This window comes from Clavispora lusitaniae, assembly GCF_014636115.1.
Source record: "Clavispora lusitaniae strain FDAARGOS_655 chromosome Unknown tig00000003_pilon, whole genome shotgun sequence".
Taxonomy (NCBI): Eukaryota; Fungi; Ascomycota; class Pichiomycetes; order Serinales; family Metschnikowiaceae; genus Clavispora; species Clavispora lusitaniae.
The window spans coordinates 709,784-732,802 of NW_027093975.1; the positions used below are offsets into that span (position 1 = coordinate 709,784).

Here is a 23,019-nt window from a genome sequence, read left to right on the forward strand (position 1 = left end):
AATGGAGTTATATATTTACACATCTCGAACCACCTAGCGACTGAAAGTGATGTCGTCAATACGCAAAATGGATTTGACTGTCTCGGCAGCCAACGTAATAGCACTGGTACTGACCAAGACAGGTTGCAAGACGTTTTCTGTAAAGGTGTTTGTAGCACCCGATCTGCGCACAGAGATACCGGCGTTCTTTTCACCCATCTCATGTCTGTTTCTCAAGTCGGTCACGACGTTTATAGGGTTTAATCCGGCGTTTTCAGCCAATGTTGTAGGAATTACTTCCAAAGCTTGCGCAAATTCTTGGTACACAAAATGTTCCACTCCACTTAACTGAGTAGCCTCCTTGATCAAAACACGAGAAGCTTCAACCTCTGGTGCACCGCCTCCAGCAATCATAGCCTTTTCCTTAACCAAGCATCTGATGACGCAAAGGGCATCATGGATCGATCTTTCAGTCTCATCCAAAACAAGATTGTTGGCGCCTCTTACGACAACAGACACAGTGGGCTTAGTGAATTTCGAGTGGACACCCGTGATCTTGACAATTTTCGAGCCTGAGGATTCGAATTCTTCAACCAAATCAGCAGATCCCAATCTGTCCTCAGTAAAGTTTTCAACATCAGCAATTGGCTTACATCCGATAGCCTTTGATAAAAATTCCACCTCATCTCTTTCGATGTCTTTGATAACCATAATGTTCAATTTGGCCAAGAAGTGCAATGCCAAGTCGTTGACAGCATCTCTCAAAATGGACTTTTGGATCAACAACACATTACACTTAGCCTTTTTGATCTTCTTGCAAATGTTCAACAAGTACGCACGCTCCTCCTTGAGAATCTTGTCCATCTGTCTGTAGTCATTAACAACGACGTTGTTTTCCATGTCTGGTTTTGGAGGGGACAATTGGAATTGGACAAGTCCGATTTTTGCTTTTTCGGTTCTCGTAGGTCCGCCCGCCGACTTCAACACATTTTGTGTCAACACCACGCCATCCACAAGCTCAGTGTCGTCAATTGTACCACCGACTTTCTTGATGAGCCTGATGTCGTTCAAATCCACATTGTCCTGTGCTTCATTCATGACTTTTAAGACAGAATCGACAGACAAAGGTGACAACAACAGCGAATGCTGCGACACAATCTTCGAAGACAAAGATGTGTTTGCCGCTTTGATCAAGATGTCTCTGTCGTCTAACGTGATTTTGTGGGACATGTCCAAATAAACCTGGCAGACACGTGCTGCGGCTCTCTGGAAAGACTCTCCAATCAAGGTTGGATGGATGCCCTTATTCAACAATTTCTCCGCAGCTCCCAACAAGGATCCTGCCAAGATAGCAACACTGGTAGTTCCGTCGCCGGCTTCGATATCTTGGGCAGCACTGACATTAACCAACATTCTGGCGGCAGGGTGCAAAATGGCCATGTGTTTTAGGATCGTAGCACCATCATTGGAGATGATGATCTTGCCGTCCTTTGTCTTGATCATTTTGTCCATTCCTTTGGGGCCCAAAGAGGTTCTGATGGCATCGCTGACAGCTCTGGCGGCAAGAATATTGCTTTTCCTCACTTCTTGAGGTTTCTCCTTGTCTCTGAACGTGGCATTGGAAGGGGCCTGAGTTTGGGTCTGGGCCATTTTGAAAATCTGCGCTTTGGGATATTTGAAAGCTGGTAAACGCTGACTTGGAAACTTCGGACGTCGATTAGTAGCTTTGGTTTTGCCTAGTTGGTTTTTTTCCGTGGCACGTATACAGGATCAGTCACGTGCAACAAACCGGCAAGTCTGAAAGATTTAATATAACCACGAAAGAGCAAAAACAACAGTACCTTGATACTAATGATGTAAGGGTACGTAACTAGACTTTGAGATTAGCACTCTGACAAGTGGCGAAGAATTAGCATATCCATTGCATCGGTGATCTCGGATGTACGGGTGTGTTATATACCCCATCTGATGGCCAAGTTAAATCAGATTCAGATTTCTCCAAAATGACAGTGGCACCACATGTTTTCCATGCAACAAAATGCACCTGCAGCGACGTGAACTGGTGTTCGTATTCGAAATGGAGCGCCTTTTTCCCAGGTTTTTTGCCCAAGGCAAAAGTTCTCAAACCTGTTCCGCAGGCCTTTCTAGATTACTTGAACAGCGAGAGTATCAGAATCCCAGCGCCAAAGTACGATGATAAAGTGGTTTCCACCAGTGAAAATGAGTACAGCGACTGGGAAAACGAGTCGGACGACGAAACTTCCGATCCAGTCGCATCATTCAAAGACTTCCACAACGACTTGGACAAGGTTGTTTCTAAGTGGAAATCGGTCATGGTGAAGCTCAACTGGTCCGCCCCGAAAGACGCCAAGTGGATTTTGATCAACAACAGCTTGCAGTGCACGTCAGTGCAAGACATTTATCTTTTGTTGAATGCTTCAGACCATGCAGCTCATGATTTGGACGGTCATATATATGACGAATGCGAGGATAAGGACACAGGAGAACGGGCAGAGCCCGAGCTCGTGGTCAAAAAGTGGATTACCGACTTCAATCCAGCACTTGAGTTCCGTATATTTGTGCGGGATAAGATGATCGTGGGAGTTTCGCAGAGAGATTTGAACCATTACGAGTTTCTTGAAAACCTACAGCTGGAGTTGAAGAAAACGATTAGTGATTTTCATGCAAATGTTTTGAAGTCGTCTGAGTTTCCTCTTTCCGACTACATCATGGATGTCTACATTCCTAGACCGTACAATAAGGTGACGATTTTGGACATCAATCCGTTTGACCGCAAATGGAATAGTCTCTTGTTTACGTGGCACGAACTCCTTGAAAGATTAGAGGGCACGAACTTCGAGTTGCGTATCATAACCGAAACAAATTTGGGAAGCATGGCCCGCAAAGACCATAGCGAAAACCAGGTTCCCATCGAGGTGGTGGATGCATCTTTGAATTCAGAAGCAATGATTGAGTTGGCAAAGAAATGGCACCTGTTGGGTGTGGAAGATAATGATAATGAGTGATGCGGATGGGACAAAAGGAGAGAAATGCTACGATCAAATGTCCAACGACAGCATGCATGAGTAGAATAAGTCTCCCAAACAATCCACTACTATTTATTATCACAGCGGCATTTCCGAAACGTTCTGTTCTTGCTCATTACCGCTTCAGCTGGACAGTTTCACGAAGAAATAATTAATAGTGGGAACATGAACTTGTCATGCGGGTTGATTTCGGTCCCGATACCGATGCAAACTTGTTCCTACAGACCCACGAATAATCCACATTAATTTTCACAGCTAATTTGACAACATATCTTAAATCATACAATTAATCAGACCATGAAAATATTCATAGGTCTTATCGCAAACGCCCATAAATTTCGTTACGGCTCCTCAAGGCGTTGTAGACCCGAATCACCAAACAGGAAAGTGTCATCCTGCTGACAATGCAGAAAATACCCGGCGTGCGGTCGACATATTTTTCTGAATTGTTTGTAATACGCAAACTCATTGGCGTCTCTTTCAAAACACTTGTTTACAGCGCTAGTTAGATTTACGAAGGCTGGGAAGAAAAACACAATGAACACTATAAATGTCAAAAATGCCGAATATTGGCCAGGGAGGATATTTTGACGTTTCACTCCATGCGCGCATTGATTTTGACACTATGCAAGTTTGAGGGATACGAATTCCTTATCTTTGACGCAATAGTGCCCCTGTTAGGATATGCGGTACAAACTCAGATATAGGTTTATCATAAAGCGAAATAAAAAAGTATCCCACTGAAAACCTTTATGGTACACTGAAAAACAAACACACGACAATAAATGCTGGGTTTAGATTGCAGAGGTTCTATAGATCTCATTTCTCCGACACCGCTTGGTTAAACCAGAATATGCTCAATGGGTCCTTTCCTATTGTGGGCGCTAATACTTCTCAGGAGAGCCGATTCCGCTATCTACATGGTCTAGTGTGGCTCATTTTTCCAAACGCCGCACATTGATTCGAACTGGCGCAGGTTTTTACGGCGTTTTGACGTGAATTTCTTTTACCACCCCGGGGATTTTCAGATAAGTCCAGATTAGTGCCAATCACGTCTTTGTATAACAATTTTGTAGGTCTGTTTCTTTAATGGAGGCGACATCTTGGATATTGTTTTCTTGCACATAGCCAGATAAGCCATGTATGCATTACGCGATAGACACAACGCGGCGTTTCTTATCAGTAGATAATGTATTCATTTTGGGGTGTCGACAAGCCAAGTCGAAAATGCCTATAAATCCGATAAGCCTCGGCAATGTTTTCCAATACACAAACTGACCAAAAATGCCCGAAAAGGAGTTGAATTACATTGCAACTAATGAGGTATCCTCAGACAAAGGTGGAATAGTCCACGTCAATGTTTTCGAGGAACAAGACAACAAACCGCCCATGGGAAGATGGGAGAACTTTGTAGATGGGTTCCGGCGTGTGGACGAAGCGGAATTGGGCCTAGACCCCAATTTGTCGGAAGCAGAGAAGATCGCCATCATCACTGCCAACTCGCCTTTATCGAGGTCTTTGAAACCAAGGCATTTGCAAATGATTGCCATTGGTGGTGCTATTGGAACAGGTTTATTTCTTGGATCGGGTAAGGTCTTGAGAACAGGTGGTCCCGCGTCCGTAGTGATTGCCTACATCTTGATTGGATGTATGATTTTCAGTACAGTGCATGCTTTGGGAGAGTTGGCGGTGACATTCCCAGTGTCCGGTGCTTTTGTCACTTACACAACCAGATTTATTGATCCATCTTGGGGTTTCGCCATGGCTTGGAACTATGCTTTGGGATGGATTGTTGTGTTCCCCTTGGAGTTGGTTGCTGCTTCGATCGCTGTATCTTATTGGGATTCAACAACGAATCCGGCCGCATTTGTCGCTGCCTTTTATTTCTTTATTGTCTTTGTCAATTTCTTTGGCGTTAAGGGTTATGGAGAAGCCGAGTTCATCTTCTCAGCCATTAAAGTGACGGCCGTTGTTGGCTTCATTATTTTGGGCATAGTTTTGGTTTGTGGTGGCGGACCTAAGGGTGGCTACATTGGAGGAAAGTACTGGCACAACCCAGGTTCCTTCCACAATGGATTTAAAGGACTCTGTTCTGTTTTTGTTACTGCCGCATTCGCCTTCGGAGGAACAGAGTTGGTTGGTTTGGCTGCGGCAGAAACAGCTAACCCAAGAAAGTCTTTGCCTTCGGCCACAAAACAGGTTTTCTGGAGAATTTCCTTGTTTTATGTTGTATCGTTGATTTTGGTTGGCTGTTTGGTTCCTTATAATGATCCTACTTTGGCTAACAGTGACGGAACCGCACGTTATTCTCCTTTTGTCATTGCAATCAAAAACGCTGGTATCAGCGGCTTACCTTCTGTTATGAACGTGGTTATCATGGTTGCTGTCTTGTCTGTTGGAAACTCGTCTGTTTTTGCGTCTTCTAGAACATTAACTGCGTTGGCTGCTGCTGGTCAGGCGCCAAAGTTCTTTGGTTACATCGACAAGAGAGGAAGACCATTATACGGTATCATTACCCAATTACTCTTCGGTTTGATCTGCTTCATTTCTGCTTCCCATAAGCAAGGAATTGCTTTTGATTGGATGTTGGCTCTTTCCGGTTTGTCTTCTCTTTTCACCTGGGGATCGATCTGTTTGTGCCACATTAGATTCAGATATGCCCTCAAGTTCCAGGGTAGAAATACCGATGAACTCGCCTTTACCTCCCAGGTTGGAGTTATTGGCTCGTACTTCGGTCTCATTTTCAACATTTTGGTGCTCATTGCCCAGTTTTGGATTGCAGTTTGGCCTGTTGGAGGAAAACCCAACGCAAACGACTTTTTCCAGTCTTACTTATCTGCGCCTGTTGTTTTGGCTTTCTACGTGGGCCACAAGATCTGGAAAAAGAACTGGAAACTCTACATTAAGGTGGAGGATCTTGACATTGACACGGGTCGCAGAGACTTGGACCTCGATCTTTTGAAGCAAGAACTTGCTGAAGAGAGGGCGCATATTGCAAGCTTACCTTTCTATAAAAGAGCCTATCATGTGATGTGTTGAGCGCAACTGATGGCAGTATTATTGTTCTGTATAAGTTCTACCTAAAATGAAATTCGTTCTCAATATAAGTTTGAATGTTCTGTAAAAACAAACCTCAAAAGTAATTTTGACATGGTTTTTGGTGAACAACTGGTACCTCCATTTTTTATACCCCAACATTATCCTTGATAGAGTATCTCAGAATGTGTCAAATTCTTTTAGTCGTACATAATAGCCATCACGCTATCCCGTTAAGAGAGGTGCGCAAAAGCTTACCCCACTATAAACCCAACCTTCTACCCCGCCAATCTTTTCTTTCCAACAACATGTCCACGTACCAGCTCGATAAATCCAACGTATGTCATACGACTGAATCAATCCATTCCCAACTACTAACATTAGATTCTCTTCCCCTCATACAGAGGTCGTCTCACTGAAGGAATTACTTATAATCCTTCAAACAACACTCTCTTGTGGGTGGACATCATCCAGGCTCAAGTGCATCGTATTAGACTTGACGACGAGGAAGATTATGGGAAGCACCATGAGGTCATTTCTCTTGACGATCCGAAGGAGAGTGCCGGTGCCCTTTTTCTCACCAAGGATAGCGACATCGTGTTGATTTCTACAAAGTACGGTGTTTGCAAAGGGGTTTTCTCCACTGGAAAAGCGGAGTACATTCTCAAGTACAATCACAATGCAGAAGAACAAAAGAGATTGCGTTCCAATGACGGCATTGTAGACCCATGGGGCCATTTATGGATCGGGGTCATGACCGATTTCCCCGAGGGAGGTGTTCAGCCTGAAGGTCGCTTGTATCGAATTGATTGCGGCGATCTCAGCGTCAAAACAATGGTTACGGATACGTATATTTCCAATGGGTTAGCTTTTGACCAAGATGGAAAACACTTGTATTGGACAGACTCTTTGACGTTCACATTGTGGAAATTTGATTACGATCACGAAAGCGCAACATTATCGAACCGCCAAGCATGTCTCGATTACCGCACGCTTTTCCCTGATGTCGAGAGTCCAGAGCCAGATGGATTAGCCATGACTCGAGGTGGCGACATTTACCAGGCCGTCTTTAGCACCTCTCAAGTGGTGCAGGTGTCTACAGATGGAAAGATGCATGCTCGATTCAAGGTGCCTGCAGCACGCGTGTCGTGCGTGTGCGTAGGCGGCAAAGATGACAATGAGTTGTTCATTACTACGGGCCACATGAAGCTCGATGATCCTTCGGCAGATATCGATGCCAACGACAAGTCGGGCGACCTCGGTGGCTTTCTTTTCCGCTTGAAACTCAATGAGAAGTTGGGAGGTGCCCCAAAAAATGTGTGGGGCGGCCTGATTTAGAAGCAATAAAACGCTAAAAGCTTAAAGAGCTTGTAATGTTAGTAATTGCGCTTGACGCCAATTCCGGTGTCTTGGTGACAGTGCCTTCGTTATTCGTATGATTCAAAATGCAATATGTAGTTACGGTCCGTTCTTTTCCATGAGAGAAAGCACACGTTCCACAAACTCCTCCACAAGCTCATTTTCTTCTGATCCTCCCATACGAAGTTCACAGAGCCGCATGTTTGCGATTTCCCGCCTGTTCTCGCCTAATGGTTCATTGGTAAACTGAGAGTCGGAGGCAAGCTTGATAAGCACCCCTAGGTGGACCTGCAATGACTTGTACTTGAGAAGGGATTTTATCACAGGATCGTTGGCAATTTGGGCGAACACGTCCTCTTTCTTGGGTGCTTCGTCGTTTTCATGTGACGACGAAGCAATCTTTTCTGAATTAACTTCAGTGTCCGGCACACCTATCTCCGAATGGGAATGCAAAGGGTTCTTGAAACAGCCGAGAGAGCAGTATTCTACCGAGCATTTCGGGCATTTGTATTTGGCCTGAGCCTCTCTACAGATGGAGCACGTTCCAAAAGCCATAGATGGAAATCATAAAGTTTCTGCAGGAATGCGATGAAGGAGTACTTTGGGACATTTTGCATCTCAGACGGTATTGCGACGTTGAAAAATACTACACGCAATGGCTATTCTTATCGTAGTGGCTTAAAAAGAAAAAATACGGTAATGATAGAGGAAAGGTAACTCTTTGCACCTTAGTCAATTAGCAAACTAAGACCGAGAGGATCCTACAGAGCCGAGAAAAAGATGTTTGGAGCATTGAAATTTGGGGGAGCCCAAGCTAAAAGCATTAGCCACAGAAATATGCACACGACACAAGTTTTTATTCGTCTATCGCATGGAATAATTCACGAGAAGCGGGGACACTGCATCCTACGTAGAGAATGTTGCACAAAGTTACAGTGGCTCCCACATAGTTGAAGAAAACCAGCAATGTAAAGATATATGCTCACTCGCACGAGCCGACCTGTCGGCTAATACTACTTGGAAGAGGTAGCGCAAACGTAATGCGCGTCGACTATTGGCGCGCGGTGGCCAGAATTTTCAACGCGTCTCTTATATGCACTTATTTTATAATATCTCTTGCATATACTCCACTATAAATGCCCTCATGCATGTGAGAGGAAAACGTTTCCATTTCAATAATGAGTAAATGTTAGGGGCAACATAGGCGGACAACCCACCGAAATTTTTTCATGCACAAGAGCCAGCCTTTTGCACAACCATTTGCTGTGTCGCATTGCAACAAAGTGTGACTATGTGGCCTTTTACAGAAGAGCAGCATCAATCTGCACATCGTGCATGACGCATAGCCATACATCCGTTGAGGATTTATGGAATATTTTCGCCCCAGCCTAACACCGAAGGTGGCACTGCGGGTTCCCATTCCCCTAACATCAGCTGGACCTGTACGCATTACAAGTACGAAACATGGAAGTACGAAGATTGTTACTAAAATTTTGTACTGTAGGCGCATAGTGTTTGAGTGCCACTAGTGTTCAGTTCAATGTCAATGCCACTTCGTATTGGCGAGGTTTCCCCTTGGCCCAGCCAGATTCCGTAGTCTTGTGGATAGTTCCGATGAGCGCATGACGTTTGCGAAGTGCTTCCCGCAAAACGCCGGCGAGGTGGTTTGCATTTCGGTGTGGGTGCGAAAAAGAAATCTTGAAACACAAGCCTAGAAGGAGTAGGAGAGACAAATGCTAATGCTATTTTTATTACCAGGGGAGCAACTGGAAGTGCTCATGCAAAGAAGAAAATGCTATGCTATGTAGATGGGGAGAGGCCTAGTACATCGTGCCAAGACGTCTTCGTTTGCACGGAGGCCTCCAGGCAGAAATCAGCGGCGTAGGCAAAAACGACACGGCGCCTGCATCCATCGACATTGGAGTGGCAGGCGTTGGGCGGTACGACGGATACGTGACGTACCGTGGAGTTTGCAAAGGAGCCAAGTCGGGCGGAGCAACGCCATACATCGCCAGCAATGGTGGAGCAGCTAAGAATGATTGCACGACTGGTGTGCAAGGCCGGGCAACAGGCTGCACGTCGCACGACATGATGCCTTCAAACCGGCCAATGTGGCTCTGGTCTAGAGCCTTGAAGCGTTGCCACATGGAGGCTTTGGCCTTTGCATTCACCGCATAGTTCAATGCCGCAAGGAAATGCGACTCGAGCTGGTTCAAGAGCGGGAGCAGCACGTCCAACGGCGAACATTTGCCAAGTACCATATTCCATGTTTTGAGCGTGTAGCTCTGGTCGTTCAGAAACTTGTTGGCCACAATGAGACTGGCGATCATCATGTAGTAGCACGTCGATGCGGATCCTAAGCAAGTGACGGAGTTGGACTGGTATTTTTCGAGGAGCACTAGCGCCATGGCCATGTTCGATTCCAGAAGCTCCAATGTGGCAATTGCCCGAGCCAACTGGGTGCTTTTGGTAGCGCACGGCGCCGGACACTCGAGTAGGAGAAGTCCGCATCGGACAAATGTATCTATTAGCGACATGGAGTAACGAGAAAAATGCTAAGATTGGGGAACGCAGAGATGCAAAGAGCGTTGTGTGCTGGGAAAAGAAGGTGTCGATCTATGATGGAAAAAGTGGGTTCGACCACCAGCGGGGGAGCCCAGTTTTAACTCGCCTCTCCAGATAAGGCAGTTGCATGTAGAAGGAACAAAGCTAGTGCAAAGGATGTGATGCAAACCAGAAAAAGTAAAGCTTGCGCCAGAATAGTCCCGCATGCAGCACCAGACATGTCGTGAGTGGACAATGCTGCATAAAGCCCGCACTTTCTTCCCTTCCACTCGAGCCTGCACCACCCAACCACTCGTGATTGCACAATGTCGCATAGGCGTGGCATGCATGCCTCGTGCAGTGCAGCGTCTTGGTTACTAATGCCTCCTGGAGCAAGAAAAAATAAAACGGAATTATATTGCCAATGTTAAAAAAAAAAATCAGTGGAAGCAAACGTGTCGACGCAAGTTTCCGAAGACAGCTCTCTATTGGTTTTCAGTGTCCTCGCTTGCAAAGTTATCTGTATCTACTGAATTGCATATTCAGAAACAAAATGTGTTGCTACTTTAACTGGAAGAGTGCGCGGCATATGCAGCGATGCTTTTCGCAGCATTAGTCATGTAGCGAGTGCGCGAAAATATTCCACGATATGCTGTATATCGATGGAAAGCATTATATTCGAGATTACAAGTGTAGTGGCCAGCTTCACTGAAGACCAAGCCAAGAACACCAATTGATGGAATATAGGTACGACACGTGACCCCCAAATGCATAGTCATTCCGATATTCTTTGCACTGCTGCAGCAGCATTAACTGAAACAGGTAATGGTGCGCAGCTGCAGGCACCACATTTCACACTTGTCCGCCTACTGCAACTTGTTATTCCATTGTATGACCCGTCACCTCGTAATTGGCCCCATATTGGCTTCCGTGTAATGTGATTCCTTGTGTGCGGAATACCATCTAGTCAGATGCAATGCCATGCGTAGGCAAGTAAGAGCCTTGGTTTGAGAAAAGGAGAGAGGGCAATTATGAATTTACAAAAAATCATTCCATTGGGTGCTAGGCTAAGTTTTTTTCTTATATGCGGTTGACCAAGCTGTTCCTATTAATTTCAATAAAGGGGTAAGCGAAAAATAAAAGTGAACGGGAGAAGGGAATTAAGTGTTTCCAATTCACTGGTGTTTCTTTTCGTTACAATCCCCGTTCAACAGGATAACAATGGGCTGTGACCGGAGATGTAGTGCGGAGAAGACGACATTAGAGGATGGAGGTTATGGAAACCTTTGCGAGGGCGACATTTTGCGAGGGTTGCAACTGGGGAGACATTTTGCGAGGATGCGAATGCGACATTTTTTTTTTACAACGGGGCGACATTTTACGATACAACACAGGCCCGGCGGCGCTTGGCCAGATGCTCAGCCACTGCATGTCGCGCACGCCGATCTTACAGACAAGAAATGTCGCGCACTGCTCCTTCCCAGCCTTTTCGACATTAGCTTGATGTCAGCCTGCACCCAACGGCTCACCCACATGTGACACATTTTGCTACTACTGTCCATCTGTGTTCATATTTATCCTATCAGCAGCATCTCTCCGCATCAGCTGGTCGATCGACGCGATAACATTCTCACAAGATCTCAAGCCCAGATTCGTCCCAGATTCCTCTAATTGATTAAAGCACCCTCGATCATTCCCAATTCCCAAAAATCTTTCCAGCTTCCTTGTGCATCTAAGCACCTTCACATCCCTCATCCCGCCGCTTCTCCATGGAACAGCGCGCTAAAAATGAAAAAGAGACGCCTCCTCTTTTCGCCTTGGACCCTCTAGGCCGCGCCTTCCCGCCTCTCGCACTGCCGCTCCCGCCGCATATGGCTACTTGGACTCCGCCCAATCTAGCAGAAGCCCCGCAGGCTGGCGCTCCTGTGGCGCCCGAACCACAACGCAACGGGCGCCTCCGTGTGAACCGCGCATGCAAACGCTGCCGCACGCACAAGATCAAGTGCTCGGGCGTGCTTCCGTGTACGAATTGCACCCGCCATGGCACGGTGTGTGCATTTGGGCGAGAAGAGCCGCCCGCAAAAGTGCGCCGAACGACGTCGCCCGAGCAGGAAAGAGACGACAACGCCGCATACACACGGTACTTGGAGCAGCGTGTGCGGTACTTGGAAAATTTGCAGGCTCAGATGTTGCAGGCGCAAGCAGGCGGCGTGGGCGAAATGGGCCATCGAAACGACCATGGCAGACCCTCGGAAAACGTGGAAGACGATCTCGAGCGGCCAGACGTGATGGTGGTGCCGACCGATGTGGCAGGTCTACTGCGGCGGTCGCTGACCAAATGGCGCCTGAACCACCGGTCGCAGCTTGCGCTCGTCAACGTGCTCTGCCGAGACATGTACGACGAGCTTTCGCCCCAGGCGCAAACACAGGTGAGCGTGCCTCGCGTCCAGTATTTTGCCTGGAACATGAGCGGGTGCCACTACCTCCTGCCGCCGCGGTTCCCGCCGCCGCCGGCCTTGGCGATGTCGGCCGAGAGAAAGGCGCACTACGTGGACTATTTCTTTCGGGAAATCAACCCGTTGTATGGCGTGGTGCACGAGACGGATTTCCGGGAACAACTTGCGGCCAGCGACGGCGACACCAAGTCCAACTTCGCTGTCCTCTTCAACGCCATGCTCGCCCTCGTGTACGCGTTGAGTATCCGGTTCACGGAGTTTTCTGCGGCCACAGGCCCCGACATGGCGATGCTCCGCTTGGAAGAAGACCTTTTCCAGTACGCCCACAGTGTTGTGCAGGGGATCCTGTTCGAGTGGGAGCTGTTTGAGCTTATCCAGTGCTGGCTTTTGGTGACGCTTTACTTGCGAGTCGCGCTCCGGCAAACATCGACATACAATGCGTTGGGCCGTGCTGTCCACATGTGCCGGGCCATGGACTTGGGGCGGCCGGTGGAGGCGGGCATGGCGCCGTACGAGCGGCTCAAGGCGCGGCGCATTTTCGAGTGCGTGTTTTGCATCGACCGCCTCGTGGGCTTTTTGGGCGGCCGCCGCCGCACGTACCCGTTCATGGACATTCTGCGGGCGCCGCCCAAACGAGATTATGCGCTGGCCCGTGACGACTGGCTCACGTTGCCCGCGTTCGCCATGGGCCAGATTGCGCGGGCCCTCGACATGGTGCGCCCGGAGACAGACGACTTTGCGTGCGCGCGCACTCGCGCCATCGACGCCGAACTCGAGCTGTTGGGCGCCTGGCTCGAGGAAAACGGCTTTGGCGACGACATTGGCAAGACCGACGAGGCGGAATACGTGCTGCCGGCTGTGCGGGCGCAGGTGCGGCTCCATTTCTATGATGTGGTTCTTGCCGTGCACAGCCGAAGCATGTTCGCCCTTCTGGGACTTCCCATGGGCTATGGCATGCGGCTCGAGGTTGTGCGGGCCGCGGGCGCGGGCATTATTCGCGTGGTGCAGCAGTTGGAGGCGCGTGCGCTCTTGTACATGCCGTGGTACACGACGCTTCTGTTGGTGTTCAGCGCCGCCGTCAACTGCCTCGTGTTCATTCGTGCCAACGTGGCGGTGCGCGAGGCGCGCCAAGTTTTGCGCGGCGCCATGGCGTTGGTCGAGCGCCTCCAGGACTCGCCTGTGCGCGACGCCACGGGCAAGTTGGTTTTCCGCGAGCGCTTCAAAATGGTGCGTGAGTGTCTGTGGGTGCTCAAAATGGCCAATCACATCATGAGTCTTCTTTTTGCAGAGTCCGCCAGCGGCTTGCATGAGTTGGGTATTGACCATGGCCCCGGCGATGTCAACAAGCAGTATTTTGCCCAGTTTGGCCTCGACGGCGCTCCGGCGCAAGATGCGCTCGAAAAACTTGCCCACGACCAGAACCAGCGCGCCCATACTCCTGGTTACGGCGCGGACATTGTAGAGAGTTTGCGCTGGTTCGACCACTGGTTGGATTTCGATGGGGCGTAAGGACAATGCGGCTTGGTCGCAAAGTCGCCGATTTCTAACAAAAGCACCGCCATTGTGCTTTGAGCTGATGTGGTCTCGGATCCAATCTTTCTCGATTGATATTTATTGGAAACAGTCTCTGTGGCGTGAATCCAGGGCTCAATACGGATAAACACCACTAGAAGGAGTTACTATATTGTTGCCTTGGAAACTTTAGGTTACGAATTCAGGGCTTAATACGGATGAAAACTAGTAGAAGGAGTTACTGTAGTGTCGATTTCGAAACGTTGTTGGTTACCTATATTCATTGCTCGATGCCTGGAAATAAAAACAAATACTAGCAATTTTATCAGATACGGTCACGCGAATTAAGGTTCTCGATGGCTCAGGAAATGACCAGGATGCTTGTCATAGTCCTCTGCAATTGGACCATTCGTAATATGTCAAAGCGTGTATGAAAGTATACAAGCTGTCAATGAGAGAAGGGCTTTGTCTTACCACATGCTTCGGTAGCAATTCACTATGGCTTTCGTAAGATTATTCCGAGAGACTCTTCGCTGCACTTGTCATAGGTAATGGTTAGGAGCCTGATAATGAGCTAACACCATCGATCCAATAGGTTAAATTCTAGAGCAAACAGAAAATTTTTTACAATTAAAAGTGCATTCAATAGCCGTCTTCAGATGAGTAACGTATAGGACCATTGCATTTGTATCCAACTAGACTGATATTCGTACGTCGTAACCTTTTGTTTCTCAGTTCAACCGACACTGATCGAAAGCATCTCTCAAGTGGTATCTGCTCCGGTATCTTCTTGGTGTATAGACGAATGAGTATCATACGCAAGGATCGCCATCCGCTTCTAGAATCGGATAAATCCTAGTGGTGAGACTTTTCCATATACCTGACCATCAGGGGCCAGAAAGTGCCTGTTCGCTTCTGATATCCTTGAACGGATACAAATTTCTTCAGCACATCCTTGTATTCTAACTCTCTCAGGTGTCATTCAAACGTTTGGTTGGAGCAGAATTCATAAAAACATAGAAAGCGCTTATCCAACAAACTTAAATAAAAAGAGTACCGGATAAATGCACAGAAATCTCAAGATAATTATTGCTGCACTATTATCCGGACATTCGGCAAAACAGGTTCCCGACCCATTTGTCCAGAATCTGTGTAACAGTAGAATCTGTATCTAGCATCGTGGAGCAGCATGTGCATAATCCTATGTTGTGCCACAAAATACATTCTGGTTCTGTTGTCTTGGCGATACCACCCATTACTTTGAGTCGATTGGTGCGAGACATTGTCGTTTATCACCCGACATCCAAGAAAGAACAAATTCCACCAGACGTCACCACGTCCAAATTAGGCTGACTTCGCCGAATCTCCGCCTACCACGACTAAATGATGCAATCTCCAGATATCTTGCATATCATGCGTTGTGCCACTTCCCCAGCTTATACGTCGTGCCCCACATTGCCGGTTTCCCCGGGGTCGCAGTATAGCTTAAATTTACACAAACACCTTTTGATGATAAAAGATCTACTAGTTCCAGTCAACGGCCATATCGCTTCGGAATAAGAGATAACTTGTCCTAAAGTGTTTCTTCAGTCTTTTTGCCTTCTTTTCTTTTTTTTCACCGGATTTTCTTGTCATTGTCCCGGATACCAGCATGTGCGACTTTCGCGCAAGTCGCTCCACATCAGAGGGGCCACCGGAAAAACTCTTACGTTAGCTGCAGGCAATGCGTCCCCCGTGCAGCGCTCCAGAGCATGCCCCAGAACCAATTCAGGAGGAATCTGGTTATAAAGGACATGTGTGCAGGAGACGCCACCGCCTCTCCCCTTTAAAAAGCATGGCAACCAAATTTTCTGTCTCAGACTCACCTAACAGCCCATTGTAAGCAAGTGCGTTATACCCCACTGGGTGAACAATCGACAGCGGCTGCATGAGGGGCTAAATGCGCTCCAGCGGTTTTTCTTTTTAGAGTTTCCCATGCAGGACTCGTACTTCTTCCACTGAAAGCCACTGCACTTTTGAAAGGTCAGACACTTCTGTAGGTAACGGGGGCCATCTAGATGAACCCAATCCGCCTCTGGTGCTTTTTTTCCGACTTTTGGCGCCCGTTGTAGCCCTCCTACCGATGCTGCGGCCGGTTTTGTGTCATCTTGTTCGGAAAATCTTTTCGGGGCGCATGCACTCTGCATGCGTCCACGTATAACCCCCAGTTTCCGGACTACTCTCGCCATTTTCTATCCCATCGTTTTTCCCCCCATTTCTCCTTCTCACAACGGAGTAGAGACTCCTTTTCGATATTTTTGCAAAACACATAGTCTGACTGTGTCCCGTTTTACTCCATCTCATATTCACTCACGTTCGCAAGTGTGAAAACGAGCAAATTTCACACCAAGCCCTAACCCAAGAAAACATAGTCTTGGTTCCTCCTTCTGACGGATCTCTCTTTTTTTGCGTTTTCCATCACTACGGGCGGACCCCATACCTGAAATAGTGCACATTCACGTTTCTCCAAGCTCCCGTTTCCAACACCGCAGGACATAGTTGCCTTTTCCGTTTCAAGCTTACTCGGCACCCGTCCTACACTTCGGTCCCCTGTCCCATCCTTTCAATCCCACAGTTTTGCGTCACCATGTCCGAAGATAAGCGCAACGATAGGCCATACAAGTGCACCATGTGTGACAAGGCGTTCCATCGTCTCGAACACCAAACGCGCCACATCAGAACCCACACGGGCGAAAAACCCCATCCCTGTACTTTCCCTGGCTGCACAAAGCGGTTTTCCCGTCTGGACGAGCTTACACGCCACTTGCGGATCCACAACAACCCGGCGTCGCGCAAAAGAGCCGCCAAGTTCCGTTCCGACGACCCAGAGGCTTACCCTGTACTCGTGGACGCACACGGCATGCCTGTTATTCCGGTTGCGTTTGACGGCAACACGCGGTACCACCCGCTGCATCCGTACCCAGTTTACGTGGTGAATGGCGGCCCAATGGCGCCTGTGGCCGTGCCTGTGATGGGCGACCGCAGGGTTTTCCCCGTTTCGCTGTCGCCGCCCGGCCCGCCACAAGGCATGGGCGCGCGGGAGCCGCCATTTGCAGACTTCCGGGGCGAGCCTGTGTTCATTGCGGGCGAACCCATGCGCACAGCTTCGGGCGAGCAAGTGTTCCGTCCAGGCGAGCAGGTGTTCCGCCCAGGCGAGCAGGTGTTCCGCCCTGAACTGGTGATGCGTCCAGGCGACCAATATCCACGCGAGCAAATCCCCCGCGAGCAGTACCGAGAAGCGTTTGTGCGCAACGAGCCTTCGCGCATGGCGCTCGCCAAGTCCGCCAGTCTGGCGTCTCTCGCCCTGGGCTCGTCGTCCTCTGGCTCGCTCAGCACGTCGCCCAAACCTCCCATGGCCAACGAGTATGTTCTCCGCCGCGCACACGCATCCAACTCGTCTTTGCCAAGTCTAAAAGGCAGCGCTTCTGCCGGAAGCTTACCGCAGCTTGGCTCGTTGTCGCTGCTCCAGCGCATGACGCCGCTCAAGTCGCCTGTGGCTGCGCTTCCAACGCAGCGGTCGCTGACGCTGCTTAATCTTGAATTTGCGCCGCCGGCGAAAAAATCGCGGCCCAACTCGCCTGCGCTCGGCGCCGCAGTGCTTCACACCCCGAGCGCGGAGCGCATGGCGCCTCCGCTCGACCGCCTTAGCGCGCCCGACCTGCTGGCGCGCGGAAAGCCGCCCTTCACAATTTCCCCGAACGACACGCCGCTCCAAACGCCTAGCCAATCGCCGCCCCTCGCGCCCGTGGCCACGGTTCAGCCGCCGTTCAACTCGGGCCATTTGTTCAGCAAACTAGAGCAGCAGGTGCAGCGCGACGACAGCATCGCCATCAACGGGACGATGTTGCCGCCCATCCGCTCGGTGTTCAATTTGCCCGAGCCCCAGGCGCTGCGCAACTAGGTATTTATTGGGTAGGAATAATATGGACCATGAGGTAACGTGGGCGAAAAACTGTATCCTGGCCGTTCGTAGGTGGTACTAGTTTGTTTTAATAGACTTTTAATGAATCACTAATGCTATGGTGCAGTAGAATGTGTTTGCTACAGGGACTACAATGAAGGAAATATACAGAAAAGAAAAAAAGAAGAGATACTCAAAAAGAGAGAATCAGATAAATTGATGGACTGTCGCCATCGATCAACTAAGCTTCTTCGTTATGTGTTTCTTTAGTAAGGCCCTGTGCTCATAACAAATGTCTCATTTGCCTAAAGAAGAGGTTAAGCCATTCAATCAAGGACACCCGATTCTGCAATAAGTGTGCTAAGACCATAGAGGAGAAGAGCATGATTTCTTGTATTATCTCGTTTCGTACCCACAAATGGTTTTGAATTCACTCGTAACATTACTTTTTCGATAGGTTTGCACGAAAGCCTCGAACGGTTGTGCTTACTATTGACGGAGGCTGCACTCCGAATGAAGAATCACACTCTTATTACATAGTGTCATTCGTTAGAAAATCATCATTTAACATGTATTGGTTAAAGTACTTTAACTTCACCTTCTTATAGTCCCAGCCCACTTATTGTAGTTGTGCTCATTTTCTTATACTTAGCCTTCCAGCGGAGCCTAAAAAGATGGTACTAGAAACACAATTTGTGCATTGAAAAATAATTGCTCCTTTCCAGAATTAATTGCAGTGAAGAATTAATTGCAGTCTACTACAAAGCATCAGACTCTCAACGGAAATGTTTCCATCGAAGATGCCGTCTTCGCAGTTTGGGCCTATTAGGAAAGGTTAACACTATTCTTTAGATTTCTCAGAAGCTTATTCTCAAGCCACATCCACTAATCGCCTCATACATGGGGCCATAAATTCTGTGGTGTACCTATAATTAGCAAGAGGCCATGTCTATCTCTTGTGTTCTGCGGATATCTGGCGTTACGTTAAACTTATCCGCATGCCACTTTCTACATCTTTCCGTCTGGGGCTTATGACACATGGCCACATTCCTTTCGGCTTTTCTTTTTCCGCTTCACGCGTTTTCGTACTTTTCTTGCCGGGCGAGTGCAATATCGCCGACTTTTTTTTCTCAGTGTCATTGGCCAATGACGTCGGACACAATGACTCGATCCCGCTCTTGGAATCGCCACCTTCCCCTCCTTGGACCCACTTCGGCTCTTCTGGATATATGACGTCCTGCACATAATCTCAGATGATCTGCCACGCTCATGATGTGTTCTTAGTAAATTGCTGTTTGCGGATTGCATATAACGGTTTTTCACTCAGCCCGAGGCGCTCGAAATCCACCTTATTTGTATGCAGGCTCGTGTCCACAGCCGGCTGGTTCAGTATTTGGGAGACAAGTGAATGGCCCAACGTAGACAGTAAAGCGTAGCGAGGCTAGACAGCACTCAAACGCAGTCAGACTGCCCTTTCCCAGCCAAAAAGAACGGTTTTTCCTGGCGAAAAATTGCCCTTCCAAGACTAATTCAATTTTGTGTGCAGGCACGCAAATTTTTTTTTTCCTCCTGAGCCTACTAGTTAAGAGGCGAGCCTTTTCCTGGTGTTTTTTCTCTTCTTCTTCACCAATCTGCATCCCTTCTATCTTTCTTGGAGTTTGCTGGTTTATCGTCTTTTCTCATCTAAAGTCAGATTTAAACCTCCTTCTCCGTTTGGGTTTTGCCTGCTTCAGAATTGTATCCACTTTCTGAGCTCCAAAACTTCCAAAGGAAAGTTTTCCAAAAAATCTTCCCAGGTCAGTCAGGATCGAGCTTTTCACTAAGTCCTTCGTCCTTTGTCTGATCCAGCTCTTTTCTCTGGTTTAGCGTCGTTTCAGCTCTTTTGCTAGTGCTGTTAGCCGCCAGATAGTTTCCGCATCCCCGGAAAGAGAGTCTTTTGAAGAAACTCCAAAACACACAAAAAAACAGATCGCTTACAGCATCTGCAGTGGCAAGTTCAGGCTTCTTTTCTTCCTTGCAAAATGTACCTGTCCTACTACCCTATTGGTACTGCTGGCCACCGGGCTTCGTCTCTGTTTAGTTACGCGCCTTATGCCAGCTACGGCAATGCCCCTTACGTGCAAAACAGCGCTATGGCAAACTCGCTTGCTCCTCCTTTCCACAAGCCTTCCGTTTACAGCCGGCCACAGGCGCCTGTGCCTCAGGCGGCCCCTGAACAGGTGAATGGTGGGATCAATGCAGTTCTCGAGTACGACACGCAAAACATGTCTGCTTTTCTTTGCTGGTGTGCTTTTGGCATGCTAGGCCAGACGAGAAACCCATCCAAGGAGTTTGAGAATGTGGTTGTGTCGATTTTGCACGCCACGCGTTTGCCCAAGTCTACTCTTATCATTGCGTTGGAGTACTTGAATCAGCGGTTTTCCAACAGCCCCAGCGGGCCCATGTCCGAGCTGGACATTTTCTTGAAGGTTGTCATTGCGTTGGTATTGGCCAACAAGTTCAACGACGACAATACCTTCACCAACAGATCGTGGTCTGGTGCCACGGGCTTGAAAATCGAGCAAATCAACGCCGAAGAGCGCCTGTGGTTGCAGGCGGTCAGCTGGCAGTTGAATGTTGTTCACTTCCAGCCCAACATCCACACCTTGGAAGAATGCTGGAGAACGTGGATGGAGAAATTTGCGTGCGCTCCTGTGTCGCCTCCTGTCTCCACACCTCCAAGCTATTCTGCTTCCGTTTCGCCTTCCCAGGCTTATAACTATTCGTCTGTGCCCTCGTCTCCCGCTTACGATGTGGCCAACGAATCTTCACCAATCAACTTTACTTATGACTGGTCTGCGCCCCGCAATTACATGGCGCAACCGATCCAATACAATGTGCGTGCAAACCCATATGTCCCTGTCCAACAGTCCATCTGGTCGTACACGCCGAACCAGTATCAATACGTGCCCCAGGTTAGCGAGCAGAACTACTATGGATATGCCAATCCGTACTACAACTGCAGTGTGGCCACGTGTTGAAACACCTTCCAAAAAAATATATATAAACTTGTCTTTTGTTCTCTTGTGTTTTCATTGTTGCAAATGTTGTAGCTAATTGCATCGTTCACCACGCTGCGGCGTGTTCTGGTATTGAATATTAATTATGATGGGTTAGCAATTGTTCGGGATTTCTTCTGTCTGCCCCTTGGCAGACTCTAATAATATAATTCTGTGAATAATGAATGTAGTTTTAGGCAAAGTCTATGGAGAAGCAAACTACTTAATTTTTCCGTTTGAAGAACCGAGCGATCAACGAATTAATCTCAGAGATGTCACCTTGTGATGAATTTTCTCTTCTGCTTTCTTCTGGAATATAATTTATTAGCCATATATTCTATGACCATAATTGCCGACAGCGTATGTCAATTGATTACTACATCAAAAGTCGCTTCTTTCTTATCTCTATTCTTCGTACTCAATGACGTATTTTTACACGTCTTGCTTGACACAAAATGGAGTTCGTTCATTGTATCCTATTTTCTATGCCGCAGGCTCATCCTTGGCCTCGAACTCTCCATCGTCTTCCTCTTCCTCGTCAGGAATTTCCTCAGCAGCCTTTTTGAAATCGATAACTTTTCCTCTAGTTCTTCTGCCGCCAGAGATGATGTTGGACTCATCAATCTCCAACAAATCCTCCTCTTCGTCGTCCAAATTCTCCTCCTCAGCCTCCTCCTTTTCATCTCCGTCGTCGGACTCAGGCTCCTCTTTTGGTGCATCGTCGTACTGGCGTCTTCTTCTCTTCTTCTTAGGCTTGTCCGATTCTTCTGGCGCCCGTTTCTTGTCCGAGTCTACGTCCTCAGAAACTTTTGGCGACGCTTCGGATTCCGCTTCAGCAGCATTGGCACCATTGGCAGCATTGTCTGTCTCTGGAACATCAGCAACTTTCTCCTCTGGCTTAGCATCCACAGGCTTTTTCTCTGTTTCGGTGTCGGACATTTTGGTCAAGAGATTGCTAGTGCTTCTTCCATATACGGCGCGCGCTTTGCTATATAATATATATGGTTTGGGTTGCGACGGGCGATATGGTGCACACACGTCTCTTGTCTTTACAGACTCACAAAGCATCGCCATAACAATTCGCTTCCCAACAATGTCGGCTCCAGTCAGTGTGACGAAAAAAACGAAAATGGCGGATCTCATAAACTTCCGTCTTCAGATCTCCACTTTGGACGGCCGCTCGTTTACGGGCCAGCTCTTGGCTTTTGACAAGCACATGAACTTGGTTCTAGCAGACACAGAAGAGGCCCGCACGACAAAAAAATCGTATCAAGAACTTGCCAAGGCCAAAGTTGGAAGCCAGGTGAAGGTGACTGAGGACAAGCGGTTCCTTGGGCTTATTATTCTTCGTGGCGAACAGGTTGTCAGTGTGGTGATCAAAAGTGGCCCAACGGCAGACATAAAAAAGAGAATGTCCCAGTTGAAACAGTCACGACCCGTGAAGACGCCCGTGAGCCAGAAGGAAAAGCTCAAGGGGCCTGCAAAGGCGCGTTGAACAAGAGATGGGTAGAGACTTAAAGAGACTGTGTCTTTTCAGACTTGGATGGACTGTGTCTTTCCAGACTTGGATGGACTTTGCTTAAGAGAGGCTTCAGCCAACTGAGGTCTGCAGCTTTGACCAATGAGTCAGCTTGAGCCAAGATTCATCATTTTTGCAAGCGTCTTGACGCCTCTGGCTCGGTTCTTCTGGCCTTACGCTTTTGCATGGCTAGCCAGAAACACTGATATCCAACTGCCAATCTTTTTCATGGCGTTGAAAGGCAGACTCATAAATGGTGCTGCGTTCCATCTAGAATACCGAGTTGCACCTAAGATGAAAAAAGCTAAAACTTTTATTGCGATGGTCTCCCTCACTTGCATAGCTTCAGTATCCATATCTTACACAGTTCAGTTTGCTGACATTAAGCTGACGTTGTACTAGGGTATGTGAATGAGACATTGCTGAGGTTACTTTTTGCAATTTTGTGCCTATATGTGGCCAACCATACTAGCTTAAGGCACTTCCAAGTATCACATATCAATATAATATCAAACAAGACACTTATTTTGTATGAGACCTCAAAGCTTTCAATGGTGCACTGTATCGGTATTTTAAGTATTGGTCTTTG

General features: G+C 47.9%; 11 protein-coding genes across 11 annotated transcripts; 7 read left to right on the forward strand and 4 right to left on the reverse strand. All coding sequences in view use genetic code 12, as the record gives it.

Moving 5' to 3' along the window:
- Positions 1 to 33: 33 nt before the first annotated feature.
- Positions 34 to 1,629, reverse strand: FOB63_000349 (chaperonin-containing T-complex subunit; the record flags this gene model as incomplete). Its single annotated transcript, XM_002619145.2, has 1 exon — positions 34 to 1,629. One exon carries the CDS (start codon positions 1,627 to 1,629, stop codon positions 34 to 36), a length of 1,596 nt encoding a protein of 531 aa, XP_002619191.2.
- A 353-nt stretch (positions 1,630 to 1,982) lies between these two features.
- FOB63_000350 (cell proliferation protein) lies at positions 1,983 to 3,005 on the forward strand (the record flags this gene model as incomplete). The annotated part of the gene is made up of 1 exon (XM_002619146.2): positions 1,983 to 3,005. The coding sequence occupies one exon, from the start codon at positions 1,983 to 1,985 to the stop codon at positions 3,003 to 3,005; it is 1,023 nt and encodes a 340-aa protein (XP_002619192.2).
- A 1,305-nt stretch (positions 3,006 to 4,310) lies between these two features.
- FOB63_000351 (amino acid permease) lies at positions 4,311 to 6,065 on the forward strand (the record flags this gene model as incomplete). The annotated part of the gene is made up of 1 exon (XM_002619147.2): positions 4,311 to 6,065. The coding sequence occupies one exon, from the start codon at positions 4,311 to 4,313 to the stop codon at positions 6,063 to 6,065; it is 1,755 nt and encodes a 584-aa protein (XP_002619193.2).
- A 305-nt stretch (positions 6,066 to 6,370) lies between these two features.
- FOB63_000352 (Cgr1p) lies at positions 6,371 to 7,400 on the forward strand (the record flags this gene model as incomplete). Its single annotated transcript, XM_002619148.2, has 2 exons — positions 6,371 to 6,400; positions 6,447 to 7,400. The coding sequence occupies 2 exons, from the start codon at positions 6,371 to 6,373 to the stop codon at positions 7,398 to 7,400; spliced, it is 984 nt and encodes a 327-aa protein (XP_002619194.2).
- Positions 7,401 to 7,520: 120 nt separating this feature from the next.
- Positions 7,521 to 7,976, reverse strand: HIT1 (Hit1p; the record flags this gene model as incomplete). Its single annotated transcript, XM_002619149.2, has 1 exon — positions 7,521 to 7,976. The coding sequence occupies one exon, from the start codon at positions 7,974 to 7,976 to the stop codon at positions 7,521 to 7,523; it is 456 nt and encodes a 151-aa protein (XP_002619195.2).
- A 1,265-nt stretch (positions 7,977 to 9,241) lies between these two features.
- On the reverse strand, positions 9,242 to 9,958 carry FOB63_000354 (uncharacterized protein; the record flags this gene model as incomplete). Its single annotated transcript, XM_002619151.2, has 1 exon — positions 9,242 to 9,958. One exon carries the CDS (start codon positions 9,956 to 9,958, stop codon positions 9,242 to 9,244), a length of 717 nt encoding a protein of 238 aa, XP_002619197.2.
- Positions 9,959 to 11,734: 1,776 nt separating this feature from the next.
- On the forward strand, positions 11,735 to 13,930 carry FOB63_000355 (Zn(II)2Cys6 transcription factor; the record flags this gene model as incomplete). The annotated part of the gene is made up of 1 exon (XM_002619152.2): positions 11,735 to 13,930. The coding sequence occupies one exon, from the start codon at positions 11,735 to 11,737 to the stop codon at positions 13,928 to 13,930; it is 2,196 nt and encodes a 731-aa protein (XP_002619198.2).
- Positions 13,931 to 16,559: 2,629 nt separating this feature from the next.
- On the forward strand, positions 16,560 to 17,873 carry FOB63_000356 (C2H2-type zinc finger protein; the record flags this gene model as incomplete). The annotated part of the gene is made up of 1 exon (XM_002619153.2): positions 16,560 to 17,873. The coding sequence occupies one exon, from the start codon at positions 16,560 to 16,562 to the stop codon at positions 17,871 to 17,873; it is 1,314 nt and encodes a 437-aa protein (XP_002619199.2).
- A 2,021-nt stretch (positions 17,874 to 19,894) lies between these two features.
- On the forward strand, positions 19,895 to 20,893 carry CLG1 (Clg1p; the record flags this gene model as incomplete). The annotated part of the gene is made up of 1 exon (XM_002619156.2): positions 19,895 to 20,893. The coding sequence occupies one exon, from the start codon at positions 19,895 to 19,897 to the stop codon at positions 20,891 to 20,893; it is 999 nt and encodes a 332-aa protein (XP_002619202.2).
- Positions 20,894 to 21,394: 501 nt separating this feature from the next.
- FOB63_000358 (uncharacterized protein) lies at positions 21,395 to 21,850 on the reverse strand (the record flags this gene model as incomplete). The annotated part of the gene is made up of 1 exon (XM_002619159.2): positions 21,395 to 21,850. One exon carries the CDS (start codon positions 21,848 to 21,850, stop codon positions 21,395 to 21,397), a length of 456 nt encoding a protein of 151 aa, XP_002619205.2.
- Positions 21,851 to 22,004: 154 nt separating this feature from the next.
- Positions 22,005 to 22,406, forward strand: FOB63_000359 (mRNA splicing protein; the record flags this gene model as incomplete). The annotated part of the gene is made up of 1 exon (XM_002619160.2): positions 22,005 to 22,406. One exon carries the CDS (start codon positions 22,005 to 22,007, stop codon positions 22,404 to 22,406), a length of 402 nt encoding a protein of 133 aa, XP_002619206.2.
- Positions 22,407 to 23,019: the final 613 nt, after the last annotated feature.